This window comes from Coturnix japonica, chromosome 23 (genome assembly GCF_054131305.1).
Source record: "Coturnix japonica strain WE chromosome 23, WE-NBRP24, whole genome shotgun sequence".
NCBI classification, from domain to species: Eukaryota; Metazoa; Chordata; class Aves; order Galliformes; family Phasianidae; genus Coturnix; species Coturnix japonica.
In genome coordinates, this window is record NC_140685.1 from 10,191,866 (window position 1) to 10,210,076 (window position 18,211).

At 49.6% G+C, this 18,211-nt stretch overlaps 4 protein-coding genes across 22 annotated transcripts in view; 1 reads left to right on the top strand and 3 right to left on the bottom strand.

Annotated features, from left to right (window-relative positions):
• Positions 1-108: 108 nt before the first annotated feature.
• MRPS7 (mitochondrial ribosomal protein S7) lies at positions 109-3,924 on the top strand. 2 transcript variants are annotated; one of them, XM_015880281.3, is made up of 5 exons: positions 109-539; positions 868-1,059; positions 1,360-1,423; positions 1,968-2,135; positions 3,156-3,924. In XM_015880281.3, exons 1-5 carry the CDS (start codon positions 490-492, stop codon positions 3,375-3,377), a joined length of 696 nt encoding a protein of 231 aa, XP_015735767.1. In that variant the 5' UTR covers positions 109-489; the 3' UTR covers positions 3,378-3,924. The 2 variants fall into 2 exon arrangements, with proteins under 2 accessions (XP_015735767.1, XP_015735765.1); XM_015880279.3 differs by having other exon boundaries at positions 109-368.
• On the bottom strand, positions 2,483-9,332 carry MIF4GD (MIF4G domain containing). 5 transcript variants are annotated; one of them, XM_085523229.1, is made up of 7 exons: positions 8,890-9,332; positions 8,518-8,813; positions 7,936-8,072; positions 7,105-7,214; positions 6,682-6,837; positions 6,249-6,341; positions 2,483-5,073 (listed from the first exon to the last, which is right to left on the bottom strand). In XM_085523229.1, the coding sequence occupies exons 3-7, from the start codon at positions 8,015-8,017 to the stop codon at positions 4,846-4,848; spliced, it is 669 nt and encodes a 222-aa protein (XP_085379355.1). In that variant the 5' UTR covers positions 8,018-8,072; positions 8,518-8,813; positions 8,890-9,332; the 3' UTR covers positions 2,483-4,845. The 5 variants fall into 5 exon arrangements, with proteins under 5 accessions (XP_085379355.1, XP_015735768.1, XP_015735769.1 ...); XM_015880282.3 differs by lacking the exon at positions 8,518-8,813 and having other exon boundaries at positions 9,253-9,332; XM_015880283.3 differs by lacking the exon at positions 8,518-8,813.
• Positions 9,333-10,157: 825 nt separating this feature from the next.
• SLC25A19 (solute carrier family 25 member 19) lies at positions 10,158-17,286 on the bottom strand. 10 transcript variants are annotated; one of them, XR_014936895.1, is made up of 7 exons: positions 14,014-14,551; positions 13,439-13,594; positions 12,972-13,142; positions 12,491-12,674; positions 11,785-11,915; positions 10,910-11,259; positions 10,158-10,257 (listed from the first exon to the last, which is right to left on the bottom strand). XR_014936895.1 is itself a non-coding variant. In XM_085523226.1 (7 exons), the coding sequence occupies exons 2-7, from the start codon at positions 15,178-15,180 to the stop codon at positions 11,059-11,061; spliced, it is 909 nt and encodes a 302-aa protein (XP_085379352.1). In that variant the 5' UTR covers positions 15,181-15,206; positions 17,147-17,286; the 3' UTR covers positions 10,158-11,058. The 10 variants fall into 10 exon arrangements, 6 of the variants coding, with proteins under 6 accessions (XP_085379352.1, XP_015735763.2, XP_085379351.1 ...); XR_001558906.3 differs by having other exon boundaries at positions 10,158-10,602; XM_085523226.1 differs by lacking the exon at positions 14,014-14,551 and adding exons at positions 15,115-15,206; positions 17,147-17,286 and having other exon boundaries at positions 10,158-11,259.
• Positions 15,240-18,211, bottom strand: part of GRB2 (growth factor receptor bound protein 2) — a 28,799-nt gene continuing 25,827 nt past the window's right edge. For all 5 annotated transcript variants that reach the window (XM_085523232.1, XM_085523233.1, XM_085523234.1 and 2 more), the window contains one exon: positions 15,240-17,454. In XM_085523232.1, coding sequence (XP_085379358.1) covers positions 17,269-17,454 — 186 coding nt within the window. In that variant the 3' untranslated portion in view covers positions 15,240-17,268. The remainder of the gene's footprint in view (positions 17,455-18,211) is intronic.

The window sequence follows — 18,211 nt, forward strand, 5'->3', positions numbered from 1 at the left end:
CCCGCCCCGCCCCGCCCGCTCCAGCCGTGCGCGCTCCCGCCCCTCGGTCAGTGCCGCCCCTCGCTCAGTGCCGCCCCTCGGTCAGTACCGCCCCCTCCTCAGCGCCGCCCCGTCCTGCGGTTCGTCCCGTCGGTGCCGGTGTTCGGATCTCGCAGCCGCCGGCACCGGGCGCCCAGGACACGGGCAGGGATCGTTCCGCGCGGCCGCAGGTCGATGTCCGGTTTGTGCTGAGCCGGCTCCTTGCTGCGGTTTATTCTGTTCCTGCAGGCGCGGCCGGGCCGCCTCCATCCGCGGGACTGCGCGCACCACAAGATGGCGGCGCCCACGGCAGCGGGGCTGCGCCGGCGGCTGCGGGCATGGCTGCCTCGGTGAGTGCGGCCGGGAGCCACGATCGCTGCGGTAACAGCGGTAACAGCGGTAACAGCGGTGCGAGCCGTGCGGGGTGGGAGCTGACGGGCCAGCAGGGTGCCCATGTAGCCGAGAAGGCCGATGGCTTCGTGGCTTGTATCAGAATTAGAGCAGCCGGCAGCAGCAGGAAGGTGAGACCCCGCACCTCGAGTACTGCGCTCCGCTTTGCGCCCTGCAGCACGTCCAGCTCAGTGACTGCCAGCACGCGGCTTCCCAAGCTGCAGTGTTGGGCTCCTATTCAGTTTGCTGTGTTTGTGGTGCAGGGATTGCTTTGCAGCAGCAGTGTGACCCTTGTACATTAATTAGTGCCTACAGCTCTGCTGTTGTAAGTGATGAAGGTGGAGACACCTCTCACATCTAATAGGGATTCCTGAGATGTGCTCTCATGGCTGTCCAGCTCCCCTCTGAGAAGCACCAGGTGTTGACTTACAACGTTCCTTCTTATCTTGTTCTTTGCAGGCTGACACAGGTGAGATGGAGTCGCTACAACCCCAGCTTCCTAGAGCCAGAAGTGAACAAAGAATTGTATCAGAAACCTGTTAATGAGCTGTCTGAAGAGGAAAAGGAAAAGCAAGAACTTAAGGCTGTTCGTCCTATTAAAGCAGCTCCTCCCAGTATCTCCAGCTCCGTTTTCAGTGACCCCATGATCAGGTCAGAGAAAGCACCATCTCTGTTACAGCTAGATCCTATGGAACCAGATTCTTGGGAACTGGACTATCCTTCTTGGCCTTTACTTGCTGTGCTGCACATTGCCTTCTGTTACAGCACAATCTCTTTATTTGGGTTAATCTTTTCCCACAGAGCCAGTCTACTGACTGACAGTGACTAGAGACAATTCAAGCAGATCTAGCAGCACTTAAGCATGTGAAAAATGCAAGGGTGGGGACCCTTATTTCTGCAGGTGATTAACTGAGAATTTAAATCAGATTGCACTGGGCTTTGTGTTCACAGTAAATTCACCAATATGATGATGAAGGATGGAAATAAAGTGCTGGCCAGAAGCCTCATGGCTCAGGTGAGTGCTCATGCTTCTTCCTTCTAACTCTTTTAATGCCTTATCTTCTGTATACTTTCCAGTGAAGGCCCACAAATGTGTCACCTGTAGAACACATTTTCAACCCCTGCTCTGACCTACAATAATAGTCCTTGGCTGGTGGCCCCATCTGGTGTTGTTCCAGCTCTTGAAATGGGGACATGTGCCCAAACTGTTAATTACAGAGGCTCTGGGGTTTTGAGTGCCAGGCTTTGGAGGGGAAGATGCTTCATGCACACAGGTCTGTATCACTGTCTCTGCTTCGTCCCTTCATTCCCCAGCATCTGTCCCAAGTCATGTTACTTGACCTCCTCACCTCAAATGCAATGTCTAATGAAGATACTGAGAATCTGGAAGAAAGTGCAGTAAAATTATTTCAGTAAGAGAATCCCTGATGGGCCTGTTATCTGTAGGACTGGAAAAACAGCTGTAGGTTCAAATGTATATGGAATTCTTGAAAAAGTGGTCTATTTTCATGGGATAATCCATCTGCTCTATACATCTCCTTTCTTGACTTTATCTCAAGACTCTAGAGAACATTAAGAGGAAGCAACTGGACAAGTACCACAAAGCTCCAGACGATGAGAAGGAGAAAGTTGAATGCAACCCTTACGTCATTTTCCACCAGGCTCTGAAAAACTGCCAGCCTATCATTGGACTCAGCAACATCACGAGAGGTGGCAAAACCTACCAGGTGAAATGAGGGGGTCTCGAGCACATCTAGTCAGGGGAGAATTAGCTAGGGAAGCAAACGTGCTGGTTGCTACCCCTTCAGCTCAGCCATTCCTCTCACCCTGGAAGAAAAACAATTTGCAATCTAGATTAAAACGACACCTAGAAACCCTGTCCAGGATTAGAACCCTAGCCCTGAGCTATGGTAATTTCCCTTAGCAGCATCAGTCTCTGTTTCTCTGACTAGATAAAAAGTAGGATATTGTGATTTAACCCGGCAGATTGCTAAGTACCACACAGTGATTCACCTACTCACACCCCCTTGCCCCAGTGAGATGAGGGAGAGAATTAGGACAAAATGCAGTGGAATTGATGGGTTGAGGTGGAGACTATTTACTAAGGAAAAAAAAATCAAAGAAAATAACAGTATTTATACATACATATATATATACACATATATATGTATATACATACACACACAGAGACAAGTGATACACAAAAGCAATTGCTTACCACCCAATGACCGTGCCCAGCCAGTCCCTGAGCAGCAGCCCCTCCCCAGCTAACTCCTCTCCCTTATATTTGCATTATGTCATATGGTATGGAATACCTCTTGGTTTGGATCAGCTGCCCTGGGCCTGCCTCTTCCCAGTCCCCTTGCTGGCAGAGCAATACAAAAAGCTGAGGAGCTGGAATGTCCTTGGCACTGCCCAGCAATAAGTTTAAACAATGGTGCGTTACCAGTTTGTTTTCCTTCTAATGCCAAACATACCCAGGACTGTGAGAAAAACTAATTTCTGTCCCAGTGGAACTAAGACACATGCAGCAAACATCATCTAAGGAGTCAGAGATCAGTGGCAGGCAGCAAAAGAATGAGCTGTACAGGTGCTCACGGACCAATCCTCTTTTCTGCATCATGGGACTTGAGTAGGAGCCCCAAATCTCTGACTTCGGTCATGACAGCAGAAAAGATTGACCAGATAACAGTGCAGGCTACTGTCCCTCTCTGTGCAGTAACTGTTGTGGTTTAAATGTGTCCCAGGTCCCAGTCCCATTGAAGGACAACCGCAAGCGCTTCTTGGCCATGAAGTGGTTAATCACCGAGTGCAGGGAGAACAAGCACCGCCGGACACTGATGCCTGAGAAGCTTTCTGAGGAGCTGATCCAGGCCTTCAACAACGAAGGACCCATCATCAAGAAGAAGCATGTGCTGCACAAGATGGCAGAAGCCAACCGGGCTTACGCCCACTTCCGCTGGTGGTAGGGACTTTGCACGGGATGCACACACTGCAGAGCTCTGTCTGTCAGTGCTCTCAGGTTGTGGGGAGCAGAGTCCCCGGGCCACCTGCTTGACAGAAGCTGGGAAGTAGAGGGAAAGGTGGAAAATCCCTTCTGGACAGCAGAACTAAGCCAAGGAAAGCTTCTCCAGTCCCCACACAGTTCATTTGCTTTGCGCTTGTCTGGATGGGAAAAGGAGGAATCTGAAACAGTTACTGATCCCTGCACAGATATGCTAGTTTTTTCATAATCACTTTTCTGTGAAGACAAGCCTTATATGCTTTTGTTACAGCAACACTGTACAAAATAATCTGTTCCACTCATGTGTTTCCTAGGGACTTTTAAATCTGCTCTTGCAGCAACATTTTTCTGGCTGCATAACTAGGAAAGAGCAGATCTGGAGGGTTTTTTTCCATACCATAACAAGCCTCGACTTTTGGTTCTGCTCATCAGCAACATTGTACAGATTTCAGTGGAGTGTTAACAGAAAAAATAATACCAGTGCTTTACAGGGAAGGTTTCCTGATTCCAAACTGTTGTCTCTGTTGCTTTTATCTCACACTGTTCTTTCCAGCTGCTCTGGCTGCATAAGCGCCCTCTGCCACCCTGTACTGGAGGAAATAATTAACATCACAACCTTCTTGCCTTCATCAGGAGCAACTTTTAAGTATTGCTTCCAGCTCAGCAGCTGCTCAGAGAGAAAGCAGGGCACATGTTAGTGGAAAACTTTTATTACAAAAAACACCCAGTAGACTATTTTGTTTTCTTTCTTCCTCTCCCATTCTCATAAGAAACATACTATATTTGAACCTCACCAGATTTTGAAAAAACCCAGAACAGTTACTATATAAAACATAAAATTTGTGTCTAGCCATGTGTGCTCAAGAACCCGTATCCTGTTGGAAGCTGCCAGCAGATATTTGTAGCTAGTGCCCCATAGTCATACACTCACACAGATACTGCCAGTCTGCTGGAAGTAGTGAAAAGCAGCAATGTGTGAGCTGTTTGGGATGCATCTCACAGTATGTTCCGTAACTTTTCCCAAACAACCTGAGTTGGGACTGTGAGCTGGAAAATATTTCCCCTCTGCTTCCCTCAGCAGCGTTGGCTCTTGGGTCAACCAAAATGCTCTTGGCCTTCCTTAACGCTTATAGAAAATGCTGGTTTGAGCTAGAAGCCTTGCTTCCTGCTGGCAGCAGCCCATTGTTAAACAAAATGAGTGGAAGAACTTGCTGGTTTCAGTGTGCCCCCCTGTCTAAACATTCAAAATCAGGCTAGTGCCAGTCAGACTGACAGCTGGCAGTCATATGACCAGAGGCTCCAGCCAGTATAAATCCTATTTACAGGAAGTGCTAAAACAAAGAAAACAGAAAAAAAAAGAAAAAAGAAAAATTCAAACTTAATATTAAGCTGGTGAAAGTGCTGTGGACATCTTCACCTCTGCTGTAGAGGGGTTAATCTGTCACTTCGCTATAATAATATTTCTGGGCGGCATCCGTCATCTTCCAGTCAGCAGCCCGAAACTCAATGATCTCCAGCAGCAGGAGCTGGGACAGGGAGCTGAGCCCCTCCTGTAAAAGAAAGCCATCTCGAAGGAGGGAGAAGAGCTCATCCATCCGCTGGGAGTTCATCTTCTCTAGCTGTTCACCAATGCGATGGAGCTGTAGGACCAAGCAGTCCACCTTCAGAAAGAAGAGAAGGAGGTGGCTGAGTACAAAGGAGAACTTGGGCCTGTCAGTGGAGGCCCCATCAGTCACCTCTGGATCAACTCATGCTGTTCCTTCTGCTCTGAATTTTTTCTGTCCCTTCAAGTTGCTGTGATCCAGGAGGCTGAATGTCTGAAAAGTACTGGGAAAACACATCCTGACCTCCCCATCTTGTGAGCAAAACTGCCAGGAAAATGCACCATGAACAGGTGAAACTGTTTTACCTTCGTGCAGGATGCCCACAAGAAGTTGGCAAGACTGAAAGCAGAAGCTGGAGTAGGAACTGAGGGAACTGTAAAAATCCTACAAAGTCAGGAGATTTACAGGAAACGGGCACTAACTGGATCTTGGGCTCAGAGGGGTAAGTCAGTGGATCACAGGGGTGGGAGATTTGTGCTGAGATGAGATGGGGGGGGGAAAAAGCCAAGCGCCTCATCCAAGGGCTCATACACTTTTCAGTAATCCATGGGCAGCTCAGACATGCCTGGAGCATATTTCTGCACCTTTATATGCTGACCAGGCACACATAAATCTACAATTCCAGAAGAGGCTGGAGCCTGCTGGCACTTGGCACAGCATCAGCTCTGCAGGCCCAGACAAATGAGTAACAGCTACACAAAGCATTGCGCGTGTCACTGAGACCTGCGGGACATACACAAACTCTCTGTAGGCTTGCAGCCGATGCAGCCATCTGCCAGCACCTCCTGTGGCTGCAGTGCCCCAGTCTGGCAGCTGCTTTTCCAGATGTCCAGCAATTAGGGTTGCCAGAAAAGCAGCTGCTTTCTGGGAAAATAGGAGAGAATAGTTATATTTTCTTTGTATGATGGCAGATGAATTTGCACAATGCTAGATGTCCCTTATCTCAAGGATTGGCTGCGCTGTCGGGTCTCTGCAGCAGCCTTCAGCCAGTAATGGCAGAGGCAACAGGGGAAAAAACAAGGGAAAAAATGCAAGGGAAGGATGTGCAGCATGGGCAAGGGAGTCACAGCACCTCCATCCTGCTTCCTTCTGGAGCACAAACCCTCCTGTTCTCCAAGCACACAATGGGGAGGGAAGCCCCTGCCTGGCCTTAAAGCTCTGCATGCCCCAGGGCTGTGCTTTTTGCTTGCCCTTGGCTGAACAAAGGGTGCATGACCAACCCTCCTCCTCACCTCTTCCTCCTTCTGTAGGCTATCGTGCTGTGCTAGTCGGAACAGACAGTCATAAACAGGGTTCACCAAAGCCATCATGGGCATGTTGTTCACCTGTAAGGAGGGAGGAGCTATTGTCAGCCTGGTGGCAGAAGGGGAAAAGCCTTCAGCTATTTTAAATCTTCCCTTGCCACAGGTTACATCAGGATTTCAAACTCCAAGTACAAAAGCTCAGACTTAGCAACTGGCCTCAAAGCCAACTCTGCCTCTTCAAGGCTGATGACCTGCTCAAATGTAGCAATAACCTGGGAGCATCCTCGCTCTGAGAGCTGGCTCCCACTGCTGAGCCATGGCCCCGGGGTGTCATAACACACATTCAACGCTTCTACCCTGGACCCTGGGCCCTTCTGGTACCTTAGCAGCAGCACCAGACGCTCCTGCTCTGGTTCCTTACCTTCAGGTAGTCAAAGATGTTGCAGATGAACGTCACGTAGCATATCCATGCCTGCAGTGACCGGTTGCGCAGATCCTCCCTGTCCTTGTACTCCTGCTGCAGCCGGTTCAGCAGGCTCCTCCGGAAGATGCTCTGTCCGACCTGTTTGCTCTCTGCCTAAGAGCCCACAAAAGCAGGATGGAGGGATGAAACTGGGGCAGAGAGGGGCAGGGGGGACTGGGATCTGGATGTTGCAGGACCATACTGATACCCTCCTGTGATGCCCAGAGACATAGAAAGGCTGCAGATATCTGCACCCACCAGCTGCACATCTGTGTCCTGCCAGTGCAGGGGCCAGTGGAAGAGTCGGAGTGCAGGGCTAGAAGAAGTCCCGGCCTAGCACAGCTTAGCAGCGTTTTCCTGGCAGACACAAATCTCTCTCACCTGGATGATGGTGTAGCAGATGCGCCCTGCTTCCTTGCTGAACACACAGTCTTTGAGGGACTGGTCAACTATAACATTGGCCACTTTGTCCAGGTCCACATTGCTGGGGTCTGTAGAGAGAAGAAACACTGTCAGGATCTAATATTTTTTGTGTCCTGCTTGTGCTAGGAAGCAGCCAAGGTTGGCATGGAACACAGTAAAACCATGTCATATGGTACCAAAACTCATGCTCACTCCCACACGGCCCCTTTTGCACGCCAGCTGCTTCGGAGATACCATCTCCAAGAACCACACAGACCTTCCAGGCTGGACTCACAGCCACGCAGATGGAAAAGTGATGGAGAAAAACATGGCAATGAAGGGAGGCAAGATTGATCTGAATCTGAAGTCCCAGCACTGCTTTGAAGTCGGGCTGGCAGCAGACAGACAAGCAAATTTCCATTGGGCTTTGAACTGAGACACCTGTAAGCAGGAGACACCGGGGGATGGGGTGCAGAAACAGCACAGGGAGAAGAGTGAGGGGCGAGATCTGAAGAGATCAGCTGGATGAGAACAGGAGAAGAAGGCATCCCAATCAGAGAAAAGCACTATGATGAGCATGGTCCTGAGAACCCGGATTGGAACAGCTACACCTTTCAGCAGCGAGGTGGAGGTGGGGGAGAAGAGGCGGGGAACAAAGAACGTCCTGAAGGGATTCAGTCTTGTAGAAACAGCATTTATGAAACAGCTTTTCTACACTTAGCAATTGGTGACAGCAGGAGGGGACAGGTATTCAGCCACATCAGTGAGCCAAGCTGAGTGCGGCAGAAAGGCCAGAAAAAGCCTGCTGACCTTTGAGTGCTGTTTTCAGCAGCTTCTGAGTCTCAGTGTCAAATGACTGTATTTTATACTCTTCTTTGCCTGTTTCCCCCATGACTGGCTTCCTCCAACAGCAAGAACCAGGGAAACAGATGTGCTAGCAGCAGCCCCTGTGAAAAGAGCAGACAGGGCTTAGTTGGCCAGAGAGCCCAGACCTCCACCAGCCACGTGGCAAATCCCATCCAGTCCGGGAGCCCAGACTTCAACCTTGACACCCTCCAGGTAGTAAGAAATATCCTGTTAATGCAGCATCCAGCTCGAGCCCTACATTTGGGCAAAGACCAATTCCCACATTTTTTTAAGCCTTGCTTCCTACTAGTTTACGACAAGGAACTTTTGGGCATCTTCAGAGCACTTCTGTTCTTCTGATGTGAAAACCGGTCTATTGATGTGCAGGTTTAAGCAGGACAGCACGCCAGAGCAAGCCCAAAAAGTAACTGTCTCCCTCAAAAGTCTTCCCTGTGGCTGCACCATGGGGAGGTACGAATGCAGGACACTCCATGCAGACACTCCCTTGTGCCTTTGAAACAGCAATTCAGATGATTTCACACAAACCTGGGGAGATTCAGAACCAACACCTAAACAGTCCAATCCTCTCCTGCACCAGAGGATTCGACCCCCAAAACGCAGCAGAACACCAGAAAATGTTCAGCCAGATTCCACCAGGCTCCCATCTCCTCTTTTGCAGCGCTCTGCAGTACAGTGCTGCTGAATAATCTCTAGATTATTATGTTTTTGCTGGTTTGTGACACAGCAAAGATGGCAAGAGGGTGCACACAGCAGAGAGGAAGGGCTCTGACAGGCTTCCTCTGACACAGGACAATCTGCTGCAGAACGCGGGGCTGCTGGACCTGCAGCAAAACAGGGAGACGGCAATTGAACAAACTAGTTTTGCCAGCTCTCTGAAATTCCTCATCCGTTACTCACTGCTCTGTGCACACAGGTCAGCACTGCGATCTGCCGCTCGCTCTGCCCGCCTGGTGGCACCGTGTCTCCCAGTATCGGACCGAACCCACGCTGCGATGTCACCCAGCGCAGCCCCGATGTGCCAGGCCGGCACGGGCCGGGTGGGAACGACAGAGGAGCAGCGAACCTCCTCTCCTACCACCGAGCGTCCACCCGCGGCCGCCTGGGGGCACCGGGAAGGCACCAGGCACCACCCGGTCCCCTCGTCCCGCCGCCTCCCGGTCTCCGGACTCCCAACCCTGGCTCAGGCCCGGCGGCCCCGAGGGAAGATCGGGGCTGGGCGGTCGCAGGGAGCGGGGGGGGATTGTGGGACGGGGCACCGACCTGCCGGGCCGGCCCCGCTCCTCCAGCCGACACCGCGCCGGGCGGAGCGCGCAGCGCAGCGCCATGACCGAACCGACAGCGGCAGCGGCTTCCGCTGAGGTCATTTCCTCGACCGAGGCGGGGAAGGGCGGGGAGGGCGGCGCGGGGCCGGGCCGAGAGCGGCTGCAGCGCCGCCTGCGGCAGCACCACGGCGGGACGGGACCGGCACCGGCACCGCTCCGAGCCGGGACCACGAACATCCCAAACCGCCGCGGGGCGACGGCTGCGCTGAGCTCCGCCACAACGAGAGTCGGCGGGACGAGGCTGAGGGGCGCCATTATTCCCCGATCTCGTCAGGCTGAGCTACAGCGGAGCGGATCCAAGTCCCGGCTATAACGGAGCGGATCCAAGTCCCGGCTATAACGGAGCGGATCCAAGTCCCGGCTATAACGGAGCGGATCCAAGTCCCGGCTATAACGGAGCGGATCCAAGTCCCGGCTATAACGGAGCGGATCCAAGTCCCGGCTGTAGCGCTGCTTCCTGCCGGGTGTAGAAAGTAGCAGGGAAGTTCATGGAACAGGAGCTTCAAACACCTCGTGCTCCTCAGGAGCTCGCACTGAACGCAGCGTAACTCGCACTTCACGTTTTTTCTCCCGCTTGGAGCTGCTGCAGTTTCTACGAGGAGCAGCACGGGCAGAACGCTGCAAATACGAGCCGCAGGAAACGCAGCACGAGCAGCTCGTCACGTTGTCTGCAGCATCGCGGGGCTGAACACGAAGCCTGGGATCCTTCCCGTGGGTTTGTGGCTCAGGACGAGCCGTGACCGTCCCGTGCAGCTCCCAGGGATACACAGCGCAGCGCGTGGTGCAGCTCCAGTCCCGCAGGACCCACTGTGCGCACACAGGAGTGAAGGAGGAACGAGAAGCTGCAGCGACACGATCACAACAACGTATTTAATGCTCCGTCTTTATCAAGGCGGCCACGCGCTTTCAAGCACTTTGCACTCAGATGCTCAGATTACAGCAGCTGCAAAAGACCCACCCAGACAACAGATGGAATCACTGTTCTGCATCACAGTAACAGCTTAAATGCAAATTAAAAAGTCAACTTCAGAGCTAACTGTCAAACATCCATTTTAAAGATGCAGCTCTGGATGAGCATCTATCTATATATCTATAATGCCGTCTAGGGACTCAAACACACAATCAGTGCTATTGGAAACAGCGCATTCATCACAGAATTTGTGCGTGCGGGTTCTCCCGTCTCAGGCAGGTTTGGTGGACCCCCATTACCACGCTGTGATTTGTGCAATCACAGAATCGGACCGTAATGATCACCTACTTTCACCACCCTGCCATGGAGCGGAGCTGCCTGCGCAAGAGAGAAAAGAACAGGCTGTGAACTGCAGGCCGTAAGAAAGAAAATAAAGTGCAAATGCAGCATCAAGCAGCAGCATCGTGCTGGTGAGGCAGCACTAGAACCCGACTGTGATCCAGGGCAAGCACAGGCATTCACTCAGTTTACTAACTGTCTTGTCAGAGCCTGTGCCAGGTAGTTGTATGCTTGGCTCCCCAAATCACTAAACACATACTGACACTGGGAGAGAGAGAACAAAGAAGTGCTCTCTTTAACAGCTTCCAGTAAAGCAGTTCAGTGCATTTAGCAGAAGTGCAGTCACCTTCATCTCCTGCTTGGACAAAGGACATCATTTCCTATGGGCTGGTGGAGTTCCGGGTGCTCTGACATTTCCAACACGATAAAGACAGAGCAAAGCCTTCAGTTTCCCTCCTGCAGGAGAACACTGGGTAGCCAAAACACATTCCCCTTTCAGCCTTCCTTCCCCTTAGGGCTTTCAGCATTCTTCAGGGCACAGAGCAGGCTGCAGAACAGCTCATAGGTAAAGAACATGAGACCAGTAGAGGCAGCAGCCTTCAGCAAGCTGGGTGAAAGGCCCTTAAAGAATCCACCTGGGCCCTCCTCTCGCATGATCTGCCTTATGCAGTCCAGTAGACCCCTATAAATCCGCACCTGGGAAAGAATGGCAACAAGGTTAAAATAAAGAAATCCAAGACAGCCTACTTGGAAAAGCACACAAACTCCCAGATTATACCACAGAAACATTATCTAGACATGCAGCCCAGAAATACTTTTCTTTTGTTATAAATAACCGAAAGTTTCAGAGTCGGTTTGATAAGAGCGTTGGTAGAAGGAAAGTATATATTGTGCATCAGCAGCAGCTTAAGTAGATTGTCCCCCCCCTTTGTCTTTATAACTCATCATCAGCTTCAAGACAGCCTAGATGAAGATGGATGACAAGACAGAGCACAGATATACTGGACAATGTAATAAAATAATCCAGTTTATTCAAGCAACTATTCCCAGCATTGAGCGAGAAGAATGCTTAGCTCACAGAAGCTAGAAAGTTGTCAGCCCATACACAAAGACAATAAATACTTCTAATGAACCATCACTGCACTCCAGTGATGAATGGGCTTCAGGCTGCCTTGATGTGAATACAGATGTATGAAAAAAAGAGAATTAAACATTTCCTACCTGCCCAAAGGCTGCTCGGGCGCGCTCAAAGCCACCCACTTGCAGTCGTTTTTTGATCAGGTCAAAAGGGTAAGTGAGGGTTTTACTGATGATTCCAGCACAGCTGCCACAAACAAGGTTTTTAACATTGCCTGAGAAACAGAACAAGGAAAACACAGACAGAGAAAAGATGGTTGAGACCTGAGATTGAAAAGTTATTAAAAAAAATTAAAACCACTTTTTAAAAGAAGGAAGGCCAGAAAAACTCTTTAAAGTTACAACCATCTTTTCTGCACAGTTTGGACCACTGAACCTCAATCTATACTCTTCCACACCAGGCTCACAACGGCCACTGGAGCCAGAGTGTAACAGCTCAACTTGACTGATTACATCAGTTTATGATTTTGACCTGCCAAGTGGCAATGCATGAAAGAAACAGTCACCAGCCCAAGAAAAAGCACCTCGGGCTGCTGACACTTTGCTTTCCCATCCAGCTACATTTGCTTCATGCCCATTCCAAAACATGAGGTGCCTGAAAACTTCATTCCACTTACTCTGGAGTATCCCTGCAGGGTTATGAATGAGTGATGGGGAGTTTAGATGCTTTTCAGAGGTTGCATAGAAAAGGTTGATAGGAATGAATACTGAGCCTTATGTCAGTGCCCCAGAATAATATTCACCATCACTTTCTTTTAATATCGCAGCTTCAACTGTCCGAAGCACTTACCTCCTTCTTTTCCTTCATCTGGAATCATCCGTTCTGAAAACTGTTGCAGAATATTGTAGAAGGAAAACTGGAAACCAGCATATGGGAAGACAGCAATGAGTGTAGGGGTCAGACCTCTATAGAAAGTCCGAGGCCCTTCTGTCCGATACATGGTCACCACCGCATGGTGAAGGTTGTGATAGATCTAGACAATACAGAAGACATTGACTTGCCAGTGAGAGAGGCTTAGAAAAAGCAAAATCAAAGGTCAGGATATTTCTTGTAAAGAGTATAAGAATATCTATGTATATATATATATAAAAAAAAAATAAAAATCAATGGTACACAGGTCACCCTGGACGCAACACAAACATTGCACAGTAACAGCAGCTGCTCCTTTATGCTGACCCACTGTTAGCACAGACTGTTTCAAACTTCCCGTATTCACAGAAATTAAATACTGCTATGGCTTACAATTCCAAACATCAAATCCTTAACATACCTTAGGCTCACCCTGAGCAGCAAAACGGGTACGTAGCGTGTCAACAGGCTGAACTGCAACAGTGGCTGTGCAAGCTGATAGTCCACCACAGGTGAAGTGCACAAAGGAATCGCGGGCATTGTACGAGGTGACGTTGTGCACCAGCTTGGTCAAGCTTTCAAACGTCATGAACTTGCAGAAACAAACACACAGAGGTCAAGGCGTTATTCCTTATCACTGACGCAGATCTCCCACTCTTCTTTCATTTTAGTGAGAGCTCCACCCACAGCTCATAACCACCTCCTCTATCCTTCAAGAGTCCTTCAGTTTGCAGCCTGCTGGGCACATACTAAAGAATGCCTTGTAAAAATGACTGAGAAGCCTGAGGAATGCTCGGGTACTGTGACCTCTGGTATTTCTTGTACATCTTGTGTTTAGAGCTGCAAAAATCGTATTTTAATGCTCTCTCTCATCTGGCGTCATCTTACCTGAACTGCTCCGTAGCCGACTGAAAGGAGCTGAGCAGGAACGTGGCCCTTCCAGAAGGCCTGCACGCCCTCCTCCCGCAGCATGCGCCGCGCAGCCTGCAGGATGCCGTGATATTTGGCCCCCGGAGCTTTGCAGGAGAGCTGCTCGATTTGAAGCTGGAGGAAAACAGAAAATAGTTTCAGTTCCATGTTGTGATCCAACGAGGTTCACGTGTCCCACGCAGGAATCCACAACCACAGCAGCACCCAACGCTGAGAGGTGTCACGCGTCTCCTCACAATCACATGTAGAATCACTCGGCACGCTTTTATAAAGGGCTCTGAAGAATAAGAACGCACACACCACGTTAAAGTAGCCAATAAGGATGATAGAAAAGTTCAGTTTGTTTAGAAAACGAGGGAAGGAACAAACTGAAGGACACGCGGTGCTGGTGGAGTGTCCGAGCTACAGACAGACGCCGCAGGTTGGAGGCAGCGCTGTGAGCTGAGCGCAGCACCGGGCGCAGGTCGGTGCATCGCCCCGTTCGCTCAGCGCACAGCGCTGCGCTGCCAGCAGCGGCCCCGCAGGGCAGGTACCTGGAAGCGGATCTTGATGACGTCCAAGGGGCTGATCAGGACCCGGGTGACGAAGCCGGACGCTGATCCCGCTGCAGCCGCTTCAGCCGTGGACACGCACGTCGCCTCCGGGTCGTAACCGACCATGGCCGGTACCGCGAGTCACTGCGCGCCCCGCATCCCGCACGGGGCTCTGCGGCCCTGAGCGCCCACAGAACCGCGGCTCACGGCGGGGCACAAAGAACCGCGTCCTGCCGCTCCTCGTCCCGGAGCAGCCTCTCCTCGCTCCACGGACCCTGCAACGCAACCGGAGCGGCGGGACGCGGCCCCACGGCACACACTGAGCACACACACAGCACAAACAGCCCCACGGCACACACAGAGCACACAGCACAAACAGCCCCACGGCACACACTGAGCACACACACACAGCACAGCCCCACAGTGCACACACACACACACACACACACACACACACAGCACGAACAGCCGGCGCTCACACACTCACACACACACACACACACTCACACCCGTCACAGCCCCGCGCCGGGCCCAGGCTGCCGTTAGCCGCCTCCTGGCCGTCGTACTGCGCATGCGCAACGCGGGGCACGCTGGGAGTTGTAGTCCCACAGCGCCCCCAGCAGCGCCCGGCCCGGCCCACACAGTGCGGAGAACAGCGGGCGGCACCGGGAGAACCGCGATAACGGGCCGCGGGGTGTGTGTGTGTGTGTGTGTCTGTGTGTCTGTGTGTCTGTGGCCGGTACCGGCTCGGGGTGCCCAGCTCTGCTCCCTGGCGGCGTTTCCGGCCTTTCCCCCCTCACACACGGTCCCAGCAGCAGTTTCCCCTTTAAAGCACGAGGAAATAAAGCTCTGCCCGACTCCGCGCTGCTCGCTCTGAGCTGCAGCTGTTCCAGCAGCTCGTCCTTCCCCCGCCCATAAATAACCACCATCACCGTCCATTACCGCCAGGCAGCGCCGCGGGCACAACGCACAGCTCAGGGGGAGCTAAAAACAAAAACCCAAGGACAAAAAGAAGGAAGAAGCGTTTCAGTGCCACCACCGAACTGCGCTGACACACGCGCTGCTTCCCTACCTGACAGGGCACCAACACACTCCTCTCACCTTCCGTCGCCATTTGCCGTAGTGAAGCAGCGCGGATCGCGGGTGGCTTCGACTGAAGCTCAGCATTTCCAAGATGCTTCATCAGCTCAATTCTGGTCGGACGAAATAACAGACAAATGCTCAAGTGAAGAATTCAATGTATATTTATTATTCACAGTTAATTACTATCTACCAAATGCTGCTGCAGAGTTAAAGGATTAAGTACATAGGCCTTTTTTATTTAAACACTGATTTTTTTAATATATATACACACACAAGACATATGTCTGCAAGGTTGCATGATATACACCAATTCCAAAATAAGGAAACAATCAAATGGTCCAGGTGTAGAATGCCAGAGATTCTTTTTCCAATCACTTTACAAAGAAGGAAGTGACAGCTAGCAAGGAGAGGGGGAGAAAGTAACGCTCTACAGGATAGCTCTCTTTCATCTGCTGGAAATTAAAGTGTAAGGCAGAGTTTATCTCAGGAATCAAACACTGGTAACACTCAGTACAAAAAAGGCACCCTCCAACAATAGACTGCCTGTACTGGGCAGGGCAGGAGGAGCTCTCCACTGCAGTTATTGATTTGTTGTTGGAGTGAAGGGATCCAAACGGCTCTCAAAAGGAAAAACAATTGAAGATTGGCACAGGGAGTAATGCAGTTTGATTTCTTTCTATCCAATTCAACGTCACGTTGCTCTGGTGGAAGAGCAAGCAGCCGCAATATAGGCCACTATGAAAAGAGGTGGGGATTATAGTCATCGAGCAGCCTGCCGTGAATGGGGAGTCTAACAGTAACACTGACCTGAAGAGGGAAGAGAAAGTGGAGAACAGTGACGCCAACCCCACTTTTCAAGAGCAACACAACTGCAAATACTCCCTATCCAGGCAAAAGAGGCTGATTACATGCATCACATAGAAACATTCACTAACAGCATAAAATGTTTTCAAGCACTGTTTCTTGAGGTTTTTCTGCATTATAATTTTCCATCGATGGAATGTACATTTTATAGGACATCTCAGGGCTACTCTTTCTCAAATTAATCACTTAACCCTCCCCCCCCTAAATAGTCTTCCTCATTTTCCCTGGTCATATCTTTCCCCTTTCTCTTAAATCTAACAAGGCTTCTGGTTTCAGCTTCTCAGGTTTGAGCAGCTTCAGCTGCCAAGGAATGACTTTTTCTTTTCCTATAACAAGGAAAGTCAAAGAACAAGTCAATTCTTTAGAACAAAGCTCCATCTCTGTAGATTTTTTTCAGATATCCCTTGATAAAACCACCCTCTTTTACACCTTCCACCCAAAAGTATTTATTTACAGGTAGGCAGAAAAAAGCCCTCTGAAAAGCTCTGGACTGTCCTTTTAACTTAAAAAATAATTAAAAAAAAAAGGGAAAGGCACTATGGAAAAAAATTACAGAATGTGCTCAACCGTACAGTTAAGAAAGAAACAAAAAGGCTGTAAGCACAGCAATAACAGACTTCAGTTGTAATTTGGAGTTTCTCAAAGCAACTCTGTGACTTCAACAGCAAAAACAAAACAAAACAAACAAAAAAATAAATCGCACAACTCTTCTCCTTTCCAACTTGGAAGCTGCTGAACTTCAGAAGAAAGTGACAAAGGAGAAGAGACAGAACTGAGAGCAATACCTCATCTTTCCCAGGCAAGAGCAGCTGAATGCTGAAGGCAAGAGCAGAAACTTTTTTTTTTTTAAAGGCAGGACCGTGTATTTGGTTCTTCTCTCATGTCCCTTCATGTCAAATGAACCATTTGCAGAGAGAAAGTACCAGCAGAGTTTCTCCCTTTTCCTTTAACTGCATGGCTATGATTTTAAATGGCATTAAAACTCCATGCCTGGACAGAGAAGGAGGGGGAAACAATACAGAAATGAAAGGGAGTAACCCAGGAGCAGCTGAGGAAATTAATTATTCTTTTTTTCTTTCTTTTTTTTTTTTTTTCCTTAATGATAAGTTTTGATGTGCAAGTTTAACTCTTCCCTCCCCCCCAACCCCTCCAGCCCCTGAAGTTCCACACTGTGAAGGAGGATCACCTCATGGTGAAAGATGACTCAGGTTTTATCGCCGTGTGATTTTAGGTCACTGGCTGCAGTTAGGCTCTGTATGTGTATTTATTGTTTCTCTTGTTTCTTTAAATAATCTCTAATATTTATCTCTAGATGTTCCGGTTCACTGGGGTCACATAGTTGCGTGGAAACATGCCCGTCTGTCCGTGGCAGGCTCCCTTCCACCAGTTGGGGTCAGAATTGTCAAGGACTTGGATAAAGTCTCCACGGCGGAAACCCAGCTCTCCTTCCTCCTGGGGATCAAAATCAAACAGCGCCTGAACGTACGTCGGTTGCTGAAAATAAAGAAAAAAGATGTGTGGAATGAGAATCATCCTCAGCACACAAGGCATCTGCTTCCTCAAGCAGGATTTCAACTGGAAATCTGGAAACAGTGGTGTGTTATCAACATGTTTTTGTCCCCAAAAACAAAAGCACAGCTCCATACCAGATACTATGAAATAAAATACTCTGTCTCAGCTGAAATGAAGTCAATAAGTTCCTGTAAAAGTGCAAAATAAAACCAGCAGATGTCTCTGATGTTGTAGTATTCATTTTCCAGTGTCCACAACTTACTATGAAACTCCATACTCTACTGAATTACAAAGGTATTTTTGCTTGTTCGCCCTGTTTACATCAAATGATGACATGAGTATTACTAATCTACCTGGCCACTGTAGTACACAAAACTCCTCTGCAAAATTGGATGTTGGCATTCTATGTGTTTCCCTTCAGCTGTTCCAGTATTAGAAGGTTTTGCTGTAGTGTGTTTTGTCGAGTCACCAAATGCTTCTATTGCTACAGAAAAGTTACACATTCATTTAAAAATGCATCTGCATTCTTAAAACTTGGGAGTCTAGAAAGGTACCTTCACGCTGCTTGCCATTTTCAACCAGCTCTTTTCTCAATCTGTTTGTCATTAACCAAACAGTGCAGAGCCATATGTTAATTCAGATGAACCATAGGGAAGGCTGACCACAGCACCCACACAGCAGTACAAGTTCCCATATTTCTTCAAGCTAGAACTAGAATACTGCATACAGAGGCAGTTAT